Below are 13,795 nucleotides of genomic sequence, written 5' to 3'. Positions count from 1 at the left end.
TCTAATCTGGATTACAGCACGCACGTTCAGACGAAGCTGTGAGGGAATTTAACACCAGGATTCAGCACAACTCAGAGCGCAGGTATCTATCTCTCTCTCTCTCTCTCTCTCTCTCTCTCTCTCTCTCTCTCTCTGTCTCTGTGTCTCCCTGTCTGCCTCTTTCTCTGTCTCTCTATTTCTGTCTCTCTGTGTCTCTCTGTCTGTCTGTCTCTCTCTCTCTCTCTCTCTCTCTCTCGGTGGTTTGTGCGCACTCGAGTTACTCTTTGCGTAAGTGGAATGTGTGTCGGAGCTCTTTCTAGTCTTCCTTTCCCCTTTTTCTCCTCCTCAGTGCTGAATTCACTCTCAGTGTTTAGGCTGCTGTTGTCCAGCTGGACTTACATTAAACTGTAGATGGTAATTCCACACTTCAGCTGTTTAACCCTGCTGGTAAAAACAGCACAGACCAGCATGAATTCTATGCTGATCCAAACTGGTTTATGTTGGTCTGGTGCTGGCTAAGCTCATCACCCAGCATGGTCATGCTGGTTGACCAGCATACCAGCCTCCAAAACACAACATATCGCTGCTGTCAGAAGAAAACCTCGTATCTTCAGTTTTGTCATTTTTCAGTTTTTGACATAATCTGAAAATGCCTGTTGTTTATTGTATGTAAATTTCATGATGAATGGACTAAAAGAAACGGCCCAGAATGACTTGGAAAAAATTCCGGTTCCATTGACTTACATTAAAAGTAGAGTATGTTTTTTTTCCTCTCCTGTAAAGTCACCGTTTTGGAGATACGAGGTTTTGTTCCGACAGCACTGATATGCTGGTCTATGCTGGTTTTTCTAGTAGGGTATTCGACACAGTAGACATTCATTCAACACTTCAGCTGCTTTACCTGCTCTGTAGACACTAATTCAACACTTTATAGCTGTTAGATTCAGATGCTAATTCAACACTGTAGGTGTTTCACAACCCAGCACTAAAGATGCTAATCCAACAAGACGCTGTTCAATTTAACATTGTTCATATGTTGTTACAGGTAATAGTGGTAATGTTAATCCAGCTGTGTGGAGTCAGTGGACTCATAAACTCATAATTAAACTCAGTAGCTGTTCATTCAGCACTTGTAGTGTTTGATTCAGCACTTGTAGTGTTTGATTCAGCACTGGCTGAGTATTTTCTACGAAGCCCCGCTGATATAAAACAAAAATAATGCGTGGCCACGACTTAGTAAGTCATGGGAACAAGATTCTAATGTGTGCCCACTACTTAGTAAGGCATTATCTTGTTACTACTACGGAGCCCCGCTGGTGACATCCTGTATAAATAAAAATAATGTGTGGCCACGACTTAGTAAATTATGGGAACAAGATAGTTAAGTCATGGCTATGACTTAGTAAGGCATGGGACCGAGATTCTAATGTGTGCCCACTACTTAGTAAGGCATGATCTCGTTACTACTACGGAGCACCGCTGGTGACATCCTGTATAAATAAAAATAATGTGTGGCCATGACTGAGTTAGGTGTGGGAACAAGATCCTAATTTGTGGCCACGAGTTAGTAAGGCATGATCTCCTTCCCATGCCTTACTTGTGGAGCCCCACTGGTGACATCCGGTATAAATAAAACCAGTGCATGGCCACAACTTAGTAAGGCATGGGAACAAGATAATTAAGTCATGGCCACAACTTAGTAAGGCATGGGAACGAGATCCTAATGCGTGGCCACTATTTAGTAAGGCATGATCTCTTTCCCATGCCTTACTTTCGGAGCCCTGCTGGTGACATCCCCATATAAACAAAATTATTGCGTGGCCACGACTTAGTAAGGCATAGGAACAAGATAGTTAAGTTGTAGCCATAACTTAGTAAGGCATGATCTCTTTCTCACGCCTTATGAGGTCGTGGCCGCGACTTAATTATCTCGTTCCCACGCCTTACTAAGTCGTGGCCACGCATCATTTTTGTTTATATGGGATGTCACCAGCAGGGCTCCATATAAGTGGTGGCCACGACCTAATTATCTTGTTCCCATGCCTTACTGAGTCATCGCCACGCATTATTTTGGTTTATATGGGATGTCACCTGAAGAGCTCCGCGTAAGTGGTGGTCATGCCTTCCTAAGTCCTGGCCCCGCATTAGAATCTCGTTCCCACGCGTTAATAAGGCGTGGCCACGCATTATTTTGATTTATATAGGATGTCAGCAGCAGGGCTCTGGATGTAGAGGACTACTCCCTCAGTCTCTGCGCCTCTGGGAGTCAGGAGGTGCGTTTAGCGCCCTGGTTTAACTTTGTAGCGCAGAAATCTGAGAGAAACCGGACTCTGAGAATGCGGCTCTACAGGTCTGAGCGCTGATAAAGAGCTGGAGCTCCGGGAGCCTCGCGCTGGCCGGAGAGGACGTCAGGCTGGGTTTTTTGACTGGGTTTATTTGTCTTATCACACAGCGATGCGCTGTCACTGCCTCGGAGCTGAAGCGCTGCTCGGGGCTGTGAGGCAGACCGGAGTTTCTCCGTCGAGGCTGCTGTTGTTTTGAGGAGAATTAAAAGCCCGAGGGTCTGCGAGCGACCGGCGAGGAGCGGGCAGGTAACGCCAGCGTCTCCTGCTTCATTTTCACCAGCTTTGTGTCCGTTTAGTGCTCGGCTTTCAACAGAAGCGAGAGCGAAAAGGAGATTTAGGATCTTCAGGTTTAGTTCTGTTGAGAAGTAGTTGGTCAACAGCGGCTGGAGGCTTCGTTGTTCAAAATTACGAGAAAATCAGCCTTAAAATGTTTTGTTTTTAGGTTTGCCAGCGGTTTAGCTTCGTTACTGCTCTGGTAAAATAGTCATCAGTCAGATTTAAGACTGATGAAGTATATCTGAGAATAAATGACTCGACAAATTCACTGATATGAGCAGCAAATACGCTTTGCATGCATATTCATATATGTATTTACATATATCTACATATGCGTGTATCTGTATATATATATATATATATATATATATATATAAAAATCCTGTTTTTTACAGAATCCAAAAAAACTAGCTGTCATTTCCCTTGTGTTAAAATTTCATGATATTTGGACCAATAGAAATGCTCCAAAATTAGTTGGAAAAACATCCGGTTCCATTAACTTCCATTTAAAGTTCAGAATGTTTTTCCTCCTCCTGTAAAGTTCTATTTTGAGATATCAGGCTTTGTCCTATATATATATATATAGCAAGCAATAAAAAGCTATGCTCCACTCCAGAGAACAATACAAGGTTGTTTATGACCCCACCCCACTTTTTGGGCATCACTTTGACACCACAGGGGGTCTCTGAGATGAGATGAGTCTGCAGAAGATGCCATTTGGTCTACAAATACATGCATAAAGCAGCCAGAGCCACCTCCACTAAATCACCACGCTGACTAACGCTGCATCGAAAGCAGGTACAGTCTGTGCAGTGGGTGTTTTTGAACTCACACTTTGTCTCTGATTCTGTCTAATTCACTCTCATTCTCTCTCTCTCTCTCCTTCTCTCTCTCTCTCTCTCTTTTCACAGCGCCCAGGCGTCCAAACTCTGACAACAGCCCGTGGGCGTCCAAGACCCACTGACGTGTCACTTTTCCATCCTTTCTCCGCTCGTTCTGATTCCTCCATTCATCGCCCCCTCCGTCCCTGGCTCTGTCTTCCCTCCTGGATCAGGAATGGAGCCGGGGGCCAGATCCGGATGGGAGGGGCCCCTCCTGGGGACCCTGAACGCAACAGGAATTCTGGGAACTACAGCGGTGCCAAGGATGCCGGGACTCATGGGAAATTTCTCCTCCAATGTTTCAGACCAGAGCATGCCATTCCAGGGCAGCAGCACTATGGTAACCGCCGTGATCTCGCTGACCGTTTTCATCGTGGGACTCATCGGAAACACGCTGGCCATCTACGTGGTCCTGCGCTACGCCAAGATGAAAACGGTCACCAACATCTACATCCTGAACTTAGCCGTGGCCGACGAACTCTACATCCTGGGCCTTCCGTTCCTCACCACGCAGAACGTGCTCTCCTACTGGCCGTTCGGCTCCTTCCTGTGCCGCGTGGTCATGACGGCGGACTCTCTGAACCAGTTCACCAGCATCTTCTGCCTGACGGTCATGAGCATCGACCGCTACCTGGCTGTCGTGCATCCCATCCGCTCCACCAGGTGGCGCCGGCCGCGGGTAGCTAAGGCGGTCAGCGCCGCTGTATGGGCCATCTCCTTCGTGGTCGTTCTGCCAGTGGTCATCTTCTCTGATGTCCAGGACACGTTCTACTCGTGCAACATGAGCTGGCCGGAGCCGCGGGACGTCTGGTCGATGGCCTTCATCCTCTACACGGCCATCCTCGGCTTCTTCGGCCCACTGCTGGTCATATGCATGTGCTACCTGCTCATCATCGTCAAGGTGAACCTTTTTAAGCATTGTAAACTCTTTTGAGTTCTGCTGCTTTTCTCATTCTGTGCTTTTGACCTCTATTTTGTTCTGTTTTGGTACTATCTGTCCATTGCTTCCTGCTTCTACTGTGGTATTTAATTATTTTCTAACTGGTTGGTTGTTGTACTTGTAGCCTTTCCCAGTAGGCCCGCAGACAGACAATGGGAAGCCCCAGCCAGAAGCCCCTGCTTGTGCAAATACAAATGGCTCTTTCAAAATAAAAGGTTTAAGGACAAGCATAGCTTCACCTCCAAGCTATTAGCATTAGCATTAGCTAGCCAAAGGAGTATTTTTACGCTACAATTATGTACTTTTAAATATGTAACTACTAACATTTCAAAACTGAAACTTTTTGCCAACAATTTTTTCACTTAAACGTATTATTAGCCACCTCACTAAGACTTCAGCTATCTGGCTAATCAGCTAGCTATTTGGAGCGTAACAATACATACTGTATTTCATGGTGCACTGTACTGTGTCATTACCTATCATATTGTATTGTATCAGAGATATACTTACATACTTTAAACATAGTTATGTAACCACAGCAAACCTTTTTCTGAAACCGTTTATTTTTGCTTAAAAAGCTACCTCATTAGCCCTTCAGCTAGCTGGCTAATCAAGTAGCCAGTAGGGGTCTCACAGTACAACATACTGTGCATTATAATGCATCGTATTGTATCAGTGTGTATCATATTGTTATGCTGGATTGTGGCTAGCATGTTAGCTTGTAGGAGCGCATTAGCTTGGGACTATCATATTAGCTTTTGGCTAGCGTGTTATAATGAGGCACTATAAAGCACAGCTTTTGTTTGGTGTTTATATGCAGCTAAGAAGATGGTTTGAATTGATCAGGCCACTGTAAAGTCTGAAATATTGTACTTTTATAATGTTAAATACTCTAATAAACAGAAAATGGAAACATTATCATAATCATATTAATGTAAGACAGATTTTCAAGTACTCCTTATTTTTGCTTTAACAAAAAATGTATTAAACAGAGGCACAATTGTATTGTATTGATTTTTCTAGCTAGCCAGGTAACTAACTACCGCCTAAACTGGGGCTTTAGTCTTTGTCTTAGATCAGTTTGTAAAGTACTTTAAATTCCAGTGTAATTAAAATGTGCTATCATTTAATTAAATAATGTTAATTGTTTGACTGAAGGTGAAGTCATCGGGCGCGCGTGCCGGATTCACCAAGCGGAGGCGCTCCGAGCGGAAGGTGACGCGCATGGTGGTGGTGATCGTGGTGGTGTTCGTTCTCTGCTGGCTGCCGTTCTTCATCATTAACATCGTCAACCTCGTCGTCATCCTGCCGGAGAACAGCCTGATGGTGGGCATTTACTTCTTCGCCGTCATCCTGTCGTACGCCAACAGCTGCGCCAACCCCATCCTCTACGGCTTCCTGTCCGACAACTTCAAACAGAGCTTCCGCAAGGTTCTGTGCGTGCGGAAAGCCAACGGCGTGGAGGACGGAGACCCCAGCATGCCACGGACGGAGAAAACGATCACGCACGAATCCTTCCTACCGCCTAGAAACAACGACTTTAACGGACACGTGCAGAGCAGCCAGGTAACACAGTACAACTACTTAGAATGACTTACAGAGTGTGTGTGTATATAATTACACCGACCGGCCACTTCATTAAAACCACGTCATAGTTTCTGCACTCTGTCCATTTCATCAGCTCCACTTACTGTATAGGTGCACTTTGTAGTTCTACAGTTACAGACTGTAGTCCATCTGTTTCTCTGCATACTTTGTTAGCCCCCTTTTACCCTGTTCTTCAGTGGTCAGGACCCCAACAGGACCACCACAGAGCAGGTACTATTTGGGTGGTGGATCATTCTCAGCACTGCAGTAACACTGACGTCGTGGTGGTGTGTTGGTGTGTGTTGTGCTGGTCTGAGTGGATCAGACACAGCAGTGCTGCCGGGGTTTTTAAACACATCAGTGTCACTGCTGGACTGAGAATAGTCCACCAACCAAAAATATCCAGCCAACAGCATCCTGTGGGCAGCGTCCTGTGACCACTGATGAAGGACTAGAAGATGACCAACACAAACTGTGCAGCAGCAGATGAGCTACTGTCTCTGACTTTACATCTACAAGGTGGACTGACAAGGTAGGAGTGTCTAATAGAGTGGACAGTGGAGTGGACACTGTATCACCGCTGTGTCTGCTGTGGACTATGAGTGTTGAAACAAGGAGGTGTTTTAAATGAAGTGCCCATATATCTATATCTATGTATATATATATATATATATATATATATATATATATATATATATATATATATATATATATGGAAGTTAATGAAAAAACTGCAACAATGTACAGCACTGTGCATATAGACCATCATTTTGTTTGTTTAATTTTTTAAATTTCATTTGAACAAACATTAAGAACATGTTATTCATTTTCCAGTGTCAGAATAAAGCAGGAAACAAATATAAACAGAAAACTATACATAACTCAGTGTTTAATTAGTCCACTCTTCACATCCTGCTGCCACTTTAACTCTTCCATCCTTCCAGTCTTAAAGCCAACCAGTTACAGCTGTGTCCTCCCAACAAAAGCTGCTCATAAAGATCTCACTGACATTATGTTCCCCTTAAAACAGACACTAACATTCACACAAGCAGCTACCCAAACTCACCTCAGCTGCCTTCAGAGTTGTTTCTCATGTGCATCTAAAGTGGCTAAAGGAGATCAGATATGAGATAATTCACTTGCATATGGAAGCAAAAAGTCAAAAGAAAATAAGTGAAAAGGCAAGAGTTAAACTGGAGTTCAAAAAAAGATTAAAAGCTACAGAGAAAATAAGACTCCTAACAACCACCTGGATGAGCTGTTAGACACCAAAACTGCCCCCATCAGATAAACAGCACTTAAAGCTTTCATCTCTGAGACGAAACATCTACAGGAGTTTCTGTCCATCCTTCCACTGTGAGACACTCAGCACTATGAGTCTGAAAGGATGTGTAGCTGTTAAGAAGCTCTTACTGAGAAAAGGAGACACATCAGACAAAGAAGCTGAACAGTGGACTGACCACCCCAGAGTCCAGACCTCAACATCACTGAATGTGTTTGGGGTTGTTTGGATTGTGAGAAGCAGAAAACGTTAAACCAGCTTCAAGACTGAACTGTGGAGGTGTGAAAAACATCCCTGCAGATTTCTCTGAAACACTGAAAGTGAGTCTCCTGAAAACAATGGAAGCTGTAATAAAGGTAAAGAGTGGACACAGTAAATACTGAATCATTTAATATTGTGTTTGGTTGAGGCTGTAATTTTCTGTTACACTTGTTTTCTGCTTTTTTTACTGATGCTAAATCAGTAACGTACTTTATGGCAGTTGATGATTAAATAAATAAAGGGTGGTGTCTGACTTTTGCACAGTGCTGTATGTAGTGTTATTATGTAGTTTTTAATATGCAGTAATGTTTTTTCTCCATCTGGACCCGTTTTAGGATGAAGTGTGTGTTTCTAGCGCTGCATTTCGTGTAATGTATAGAGTTTCACTACCCCGCCCCCAGGGCGTTTCCTTTGTGTGTCTCATAAACTGCTAACATGCCCTTATTTAGTGTCTTGTGTTATGTGATGCAGTCCTACATGGTAAAGGTCATGCTAACTCACACAGTTTGGTTTGACATGTTGGGCACTAGCATAAATTTCCTGACCATTAGAGCAGCTCCATGCTGGCTCCACACGCTGGGTATCACCAGCACTCATTACAAACTCCAGGAAAAGGAGAAGCACTCTTAAACCCTTCTGCTGTGAACCTGGCCCTGAAACTTTTTTAACTTTTAACTTTGAAGAGGCTGTACAATCGTGGGCAAAAGTTTGTGCACCCCGGTCAAATGACATGTTCTTAACTACTAAAAGGGCCATGTTAAAAAATCTCCGTGGGTCAGAGAACGCCTATGTTTTATTTCATTTTTCATCAACATTGTGATTATGATGACCCAAACTGGCCACTGTTTATGCAAAATATGCCCAAACTTGTGGCAGACCTTGAAATATTACACAAATACTGAAACTATTTAAAAAACAATTAAAATTAAAAAATAATAAATAGGCCACATAACCATTAAACCCCTTTAAATGTACCCAGGAGGTAGGTTTTTTACACCTGCCTGTTTGCTTGAACTTTCCTTTTTGTGGTGTAACTGCTGTCCTATACACTGTTGTTGGGGTAGTGGTGTCAGACCACTCATACATAGCAGTGCATGCTGGGGGTTGTAGTGCAATTAATTGTAAAACAGGCTAATATTAATAGAAAATTAAAATTGTTCTGTGGGTTGGATAGGATTGTGCCACAGGCCTGACTTGGCCTGCGGGCCTTGTATTTGACATGGGCTCTACAGAGAAACACACTTCTGCACATTTTACTACACAGTTACTTTTATGAATTTGATGAATTTAACGTATTGGAACAAAAAAGTTTGGCCTGTACAAAAGTTATGGCTCCTTTTATATGATATGTATTTTTTTCCCAATAGATTAAGCAAATAAGTCACTTAGAAATTCAACAAAACACGTAATTTGATCGGGGGTGTGTAAACTTTTGCGCGCAACTGTATTCTACATTTGCCTTAGACTGAATTTTTTTCCTTTTTTATATCTTTTGTGTACCAAAAATAGGCAAAATTAATTTTTTACGTGACTGTTTTTCAACCTTTCTTTAATCCTTAAGAATTTAACAGGCCATTTTCGTTCCTGCGCCTTTAAGACTGACATATGTAAATGGTCTCTGGCCTGATTGGTTGCACAGTTTAAAAAGCAGTCCAGGCTGAAATGTGTAGAAGAAATTATTACATGTAAACTGAACTTCTCAAGGACATCAGACTAAGTGGATGGTCATATGAAATTGTGTTTCTGCTTGTGACATCACAACCATGAAGAAGTATGGATTGAGAAGCTAACAGTATATTTTGAAAGTTTAGGGATGTTCTCACAGCTCATCAGACGTTCGATTTTCCATGATACGGGCCTTTTAAATATGACTTTCTCGCTATAAACCTCCAGTGATGAATTGCCAAATCAGTTCTATGAAACAGTTTCCTGACGCAGGTCAGAGCGAATGGAGAAATTGGGAGTTTAATTCTCTTCGACAGGTGCAAAATTGGCCGGAGGCGATAGAGTAAAAGTGCACTCAGGCATCGCTGCTCAGTGCAGAGAAAAGCTCTGGCACTCTTCCTCCCAGGACCACAGCCAGAGAGACACAGAGAAATTAATGCGCTGAATTAACTCCACGTCAGCACAGACATGTAGCGCACACTGCACGCGCTCCTCCACCTCGTACTGGTTTAAAAGCCAACACTAAAAAAACTAAACCACAAATTACAGCTTTTCTGGACTGGGGCTTTATGTTCATCAGTCACTGTGTGCTGTAGGACATTTGGATGTTCTAGAGATACGGATGTTCTAGATTATAGGTATGCTGTTGAAAGTTTGTCTTGAGCATGTTCTAGAAGCGTTCTGGAGTGTTCTGTAAAACTAGGGCAGAGAGTCTTCAAAGAGTTTTCTATTTTTATTATATTGCAATCCTCTTTCTGTTGCTCTAGATTATAGGCAGGTGTGTTCTAGAATAGTGGTTCTTCTTTCAATAAAAATGAAACATATGCTCTCGACAGTTTGTGGCATTCTAGTGTTCTAGAATGTTCTTAAGTGTAGGCGCTGGACTATCTAGAGTGTTCCAGAGATATTAATATTTTAGATTAAAGATATGCTCTTATGGTTTGTGGCATTCTAGTGTTCTAGTACATTTTAAAGTTTAGGTGCTGACGTTCTAGAGAATTGCGAAGATATGGTCTTGATGGTTTGCTGTAGAACGTCCATTTTTTCTGTAAAGCTCAACTTTTCTGTAACTTTAGCTTGTCTAGAGAGTACTCTAGAACTTTGGGCAGAGTTTTTAATGGGTTTTTACTGGTGATTGTGGAACGTTCTAGAGATATGGGCTTTCTAGATTATAGATATGCTACTCTGTTCTTGATCATTCCAGGTGCTGCATAGAATCTGGAACTCTGTAGAATTGGCTGATCTACAGAGTATTTTAGAGTGTTGTAGCTGTTTTTAAGCATTCTAGAATGTCCTACAACTATGGGTCGTTTCAAAGTTCAGGTGCTGGACATTCTAGAGAGTTCCAGAGTTATAAATGTTCTAGATTATAGACATGCTCTTGATGGTTTGTGGCATTCTGGTGCTCTAGAAAGTTTTAAAGATTAGGTGCTGGACTTTCTAGAGCATTTCAGAGATACAAATGTTCTTGATTTAAGATATGGTCTTGATGGTTGTTCTAGAAAGTTCAGGTTTTTCCACAAAGCTTAGCTTGTCTAGAGAGTACTCTAGAACTTTGCAGACAATTTTATGTAGTTTTATTGGGTTTGTTCTAGATTGTTCGGGTTTTTTCATGGAGCTCAGCTTTTCTTATCTAGAGCTCAGGCAGAGAGGTTTATAGGTTTTTATAAGATATGTAGCCATTGCCTTCACTAAAGAACCACTTTAAGAACCACTTTGTTTAAGGGAGTGTAGTATTGTCTGATGTACAGAGCATTCCAGAGTGTTCCAGAACTTTGGAGCTGCACGATTCCATTCTAGAGAATTCTGGAGATATGTATGCTCTTATCGTCTGTTGTAGAACATTGCATGTTTTCCAGGTTCTTTGTAGCACTGGCGTTCTGCGTTCTGGAACAGGCCAAGAATCTTAGGCATTCGGGAACGCTCTAGAGACCGGAATTTCCAGTCCATGCACTTCATACAGCTTGTTTGCTTTACTGTGCAGCATAAAGCATAGTTAGAGAGACACTTGGGGGTGGATATGGGGGAGGATATGGGGGCACGCTGCAGGGGGACCCCAACTTTTCAGGGGCCTCAGAACAAATGAGGCGCAGCACGAACCTCTTAACTAAAACCTGGTGTGTTTGAGAGCGAGCTGGAAGCCGAGTGTGGGAGAGGAGAGGAACGCGGAGATGGAAGGACTCTTTAAGGGGATATAAATCCCGGCTGTGAGTCCGAACTCTTCATTAGAGAAACACATCACAGTCATTCAGCACCTCCCGCCTCTAAAACACGCTCGCTCCAGCTCGGGGACACAGGACACCTGCCTCATTCACTCTCTTCTCCTCTCCTCTCTCTCCTCTCCTCTCCTCTCCTCCCTTCTTTTCTCATCATCTCTCATCCAAACTTTTCCCCTCCTATCCTTTCTTCCCTTCTTTTCTCTTCTCACCTCTCCTCTGTTCTCCACGACTTTCAACTCACCTCTCTTCTATTTTTATTTTAGTTTGCTATATTTTCTTTTCCTGTCCTCTCCTCTATATTTCTTCTCCAGTCTTTTCCTCTCCTCTATTTTCTTCCCCACATTTTTCTTCTCCTCTATTTTTTCCTCTCCTCCCATCTCCTTCACATTCCCCTTTTTCTTTCCGCTCTTCTATTTTCCTCTCTTCTTCTTCTCTCCGCCCCTGTATTTTCCTGTCCTCTTCTCCTTTCTCCTCTCCTTGATTCTCATCTCCACTCTTCTACTATCCACTCATTCTCGTTCTTCCTCTCCTCTCCTCTCCTCTCCTCTCTTGCCTTCTTCTCTGTAGTTTGCCCCTTGCCTATTTTCTTCCTCTTCTCATTTCTCCACTCTGCACTTTTTCTCTTATCTCCTCTCTTCTCCTCTCATCTATTTTTTCTCCTCTCCTATCCTCTATACTTCTCTCCTCTCTTGCCTTCTTCTCTGTAGTTTGCCCCTTTACCTATTCTCCTCTCTCCTCCCTTCTTCTCTTTTCTGCTTTTTTCCTATTCTTCTGTCTCCCTATCCTCTCTTTTCTTTGCTTCTCCGATCTTCAGCTCCTTCCTCTTTCCCTTGACTCTTTTCTTTTCTCCTCCATTCAGTTCTCTGTTTTCCCTTCTCATGTTCTCCCCAGCTCCACCTCTCTTCTCCTCTCCTCTACTCCCCCCATCCTTTCCTTCCTTTTTTCTTATTTGTTTTACTCTCATTTTTACTTTGTTTTCTTCTCTTCTCACTTTTCCTCTCGTCTTCCTCTCCACTGCTCTTCTCTTTGACTCAGCTGATATATTACTTTGAGAGAGAAATGCAGAAATGCACTCCGTCTCAGAGGGACCGGAGCTCAGAGCTGTGGAGCAGTGGGGAGGTGCCAAAGGGAGCCAGAGGTAGCCAGAGAAAGAGAGTGGGGGAGACACAGAGAGAGAAAGAGAGAGAGAGAGAGAGGGAGAGAGAGAATTCCCTATAGATCTGCGTGTGGAATGTAGAGGATTACGCAGTGCGTTCTGACTTCAGCAGGCCAATCCCGATTTTACACTCTGTTCCACTTCTATAATCAATGCTCACACTCACTCTGTGGAGGAATGGGCACTGTGTGTGTGTGTGTGTGTGTGTGTGTGTGTGTGTGTTAGTATGTGCCAGTCCACGTTGACCCACTCATGTTGTATGAAGACTAATTGTACCTTTTCCTGAGCACATATGCTCTGTATCTCTGTACGAGTGCAGGGTGATGTGTTCATTCGTGCCTATACAGTGTTTGTTTTTGCACATTTTTGTAGTAAAACTTTCTAGGAAGGCCAGAAAAAAACAGGTCTGACCTACAGTGGCAACAGAAATATCCTCACTTTGCAAAACAAAAGCTCTGTTTCATTTTTTTTTACAGAAATAATGATTTTTTTTTGGGTACAGAGCTCAAGATTACAGTTATGTTTAGGATCAGGATTAGAAAATTCTTACTACTTATGGATACTTACATATATATGATACACATGGGACATATTATTACATATACAGTAGTGTGCAGTAAGAAGAGACCATCATTCATTTAATTTCCAATCAAAACTGCCATTAAGTTATAAGTACAAGCAGAAATCATATATTCTAAAATATAAACCTACGCTGTGTAGGTTTTAGGGATTTGGTGACCTCTCTGGTGGAAATGTGTAATTACATGCAACGTGCGAAAGTCAGGAGCCCTGCTGGTGACATCCCATCCCTCCATCCATCCATCCATCATCTAAACTGCTTATCCTTCTGGGTCACGGTGGGGTGCTGGAGCCTATCCCAGCTGTCATTGGGCGGAAGGCAGTATACACCCTGGGCAGGTCGCCAGTCCATCGCAGGGTGGTGACATCCCATATAAATAAAAATAATGCGGGGCCACACCTTATTAACATGGGGGAACGAGATCGTAATGTGTGGCCATGACTGAGTAAGGCGTGGGAATGAGATGATTAAGTCATGGTCGCAACTTAGTAAGGCGTGGGAATGAGATCATGCCTTACTAAGTCGTGGCCATGCATTAGGATCATGTTCCCACACCTTACTAAGTCATGGCCACACATTATTCTCATTTTCTCTATGACTTTTATTTATTCACTGATTTTACTT

General features: G+C 42.9%; 1 protein-coding gene across 3 annotated transcripts in view; it reads left to right on the top strand.

Moving 5' to 3' along the window:
- The window catches only part of LOC118798064 (somatostatin receptor type 5), a 40,722-nt gene that overhangs the window by 82 nt on the left and 26,845 nt on the right, over nt 1–13,795 (top strand). Inside the window, exons 1-5 of one of the 3 annotated variants that reach the window (XM_036557385.1) lie at nt 1–82; nt 2,432–2,570; nt 3,279–3,398; nt 3,512–4,382; nt 5,580–5,987. The exon at nt 1–82 is cut by the window's left edge and continues 82 nt beyond it. In XM_036557385.1, coding sequence (XP_036413278.1) covers nt 3,657–4,382; nt 5,580–5,987 — 1,134 coding nt within the window. In that variant the 5' untranslated portion in view covers nt 1–82; nt 2,432–2,570; nt 3,279–3,398; nt 3,512–3,656. The remainder of the gene's footprint in view (nt 83–2,431; nt 2,571–3,278; nt 3,399–3,511; nt 4,383–5,579; nt 5,988–13,795) is intronic. The other 2 variants (XM_036557386.1, XM_036557387.1) reach the window with 2 other exon arrangements.

Source organism: Colossoma macropomum, unplaced genomic scaffold (assembly GCF_904425465.1).
Source record: "Colossoma macropomum unplaced genomic scaffold, Colossoma_macropomum, whole genome shotgun sequence".
In the NCBI taxonomy this organism is placed as follows: Eukaryota; Metazoa; Chordata; class Actinopteri; order Characiformes; family Serrasalmidae; genus Colossoma; species Colossoma macropomum.
This window is presented reverse-complemented; position numbering and strand designations above follow the sequence as displayed.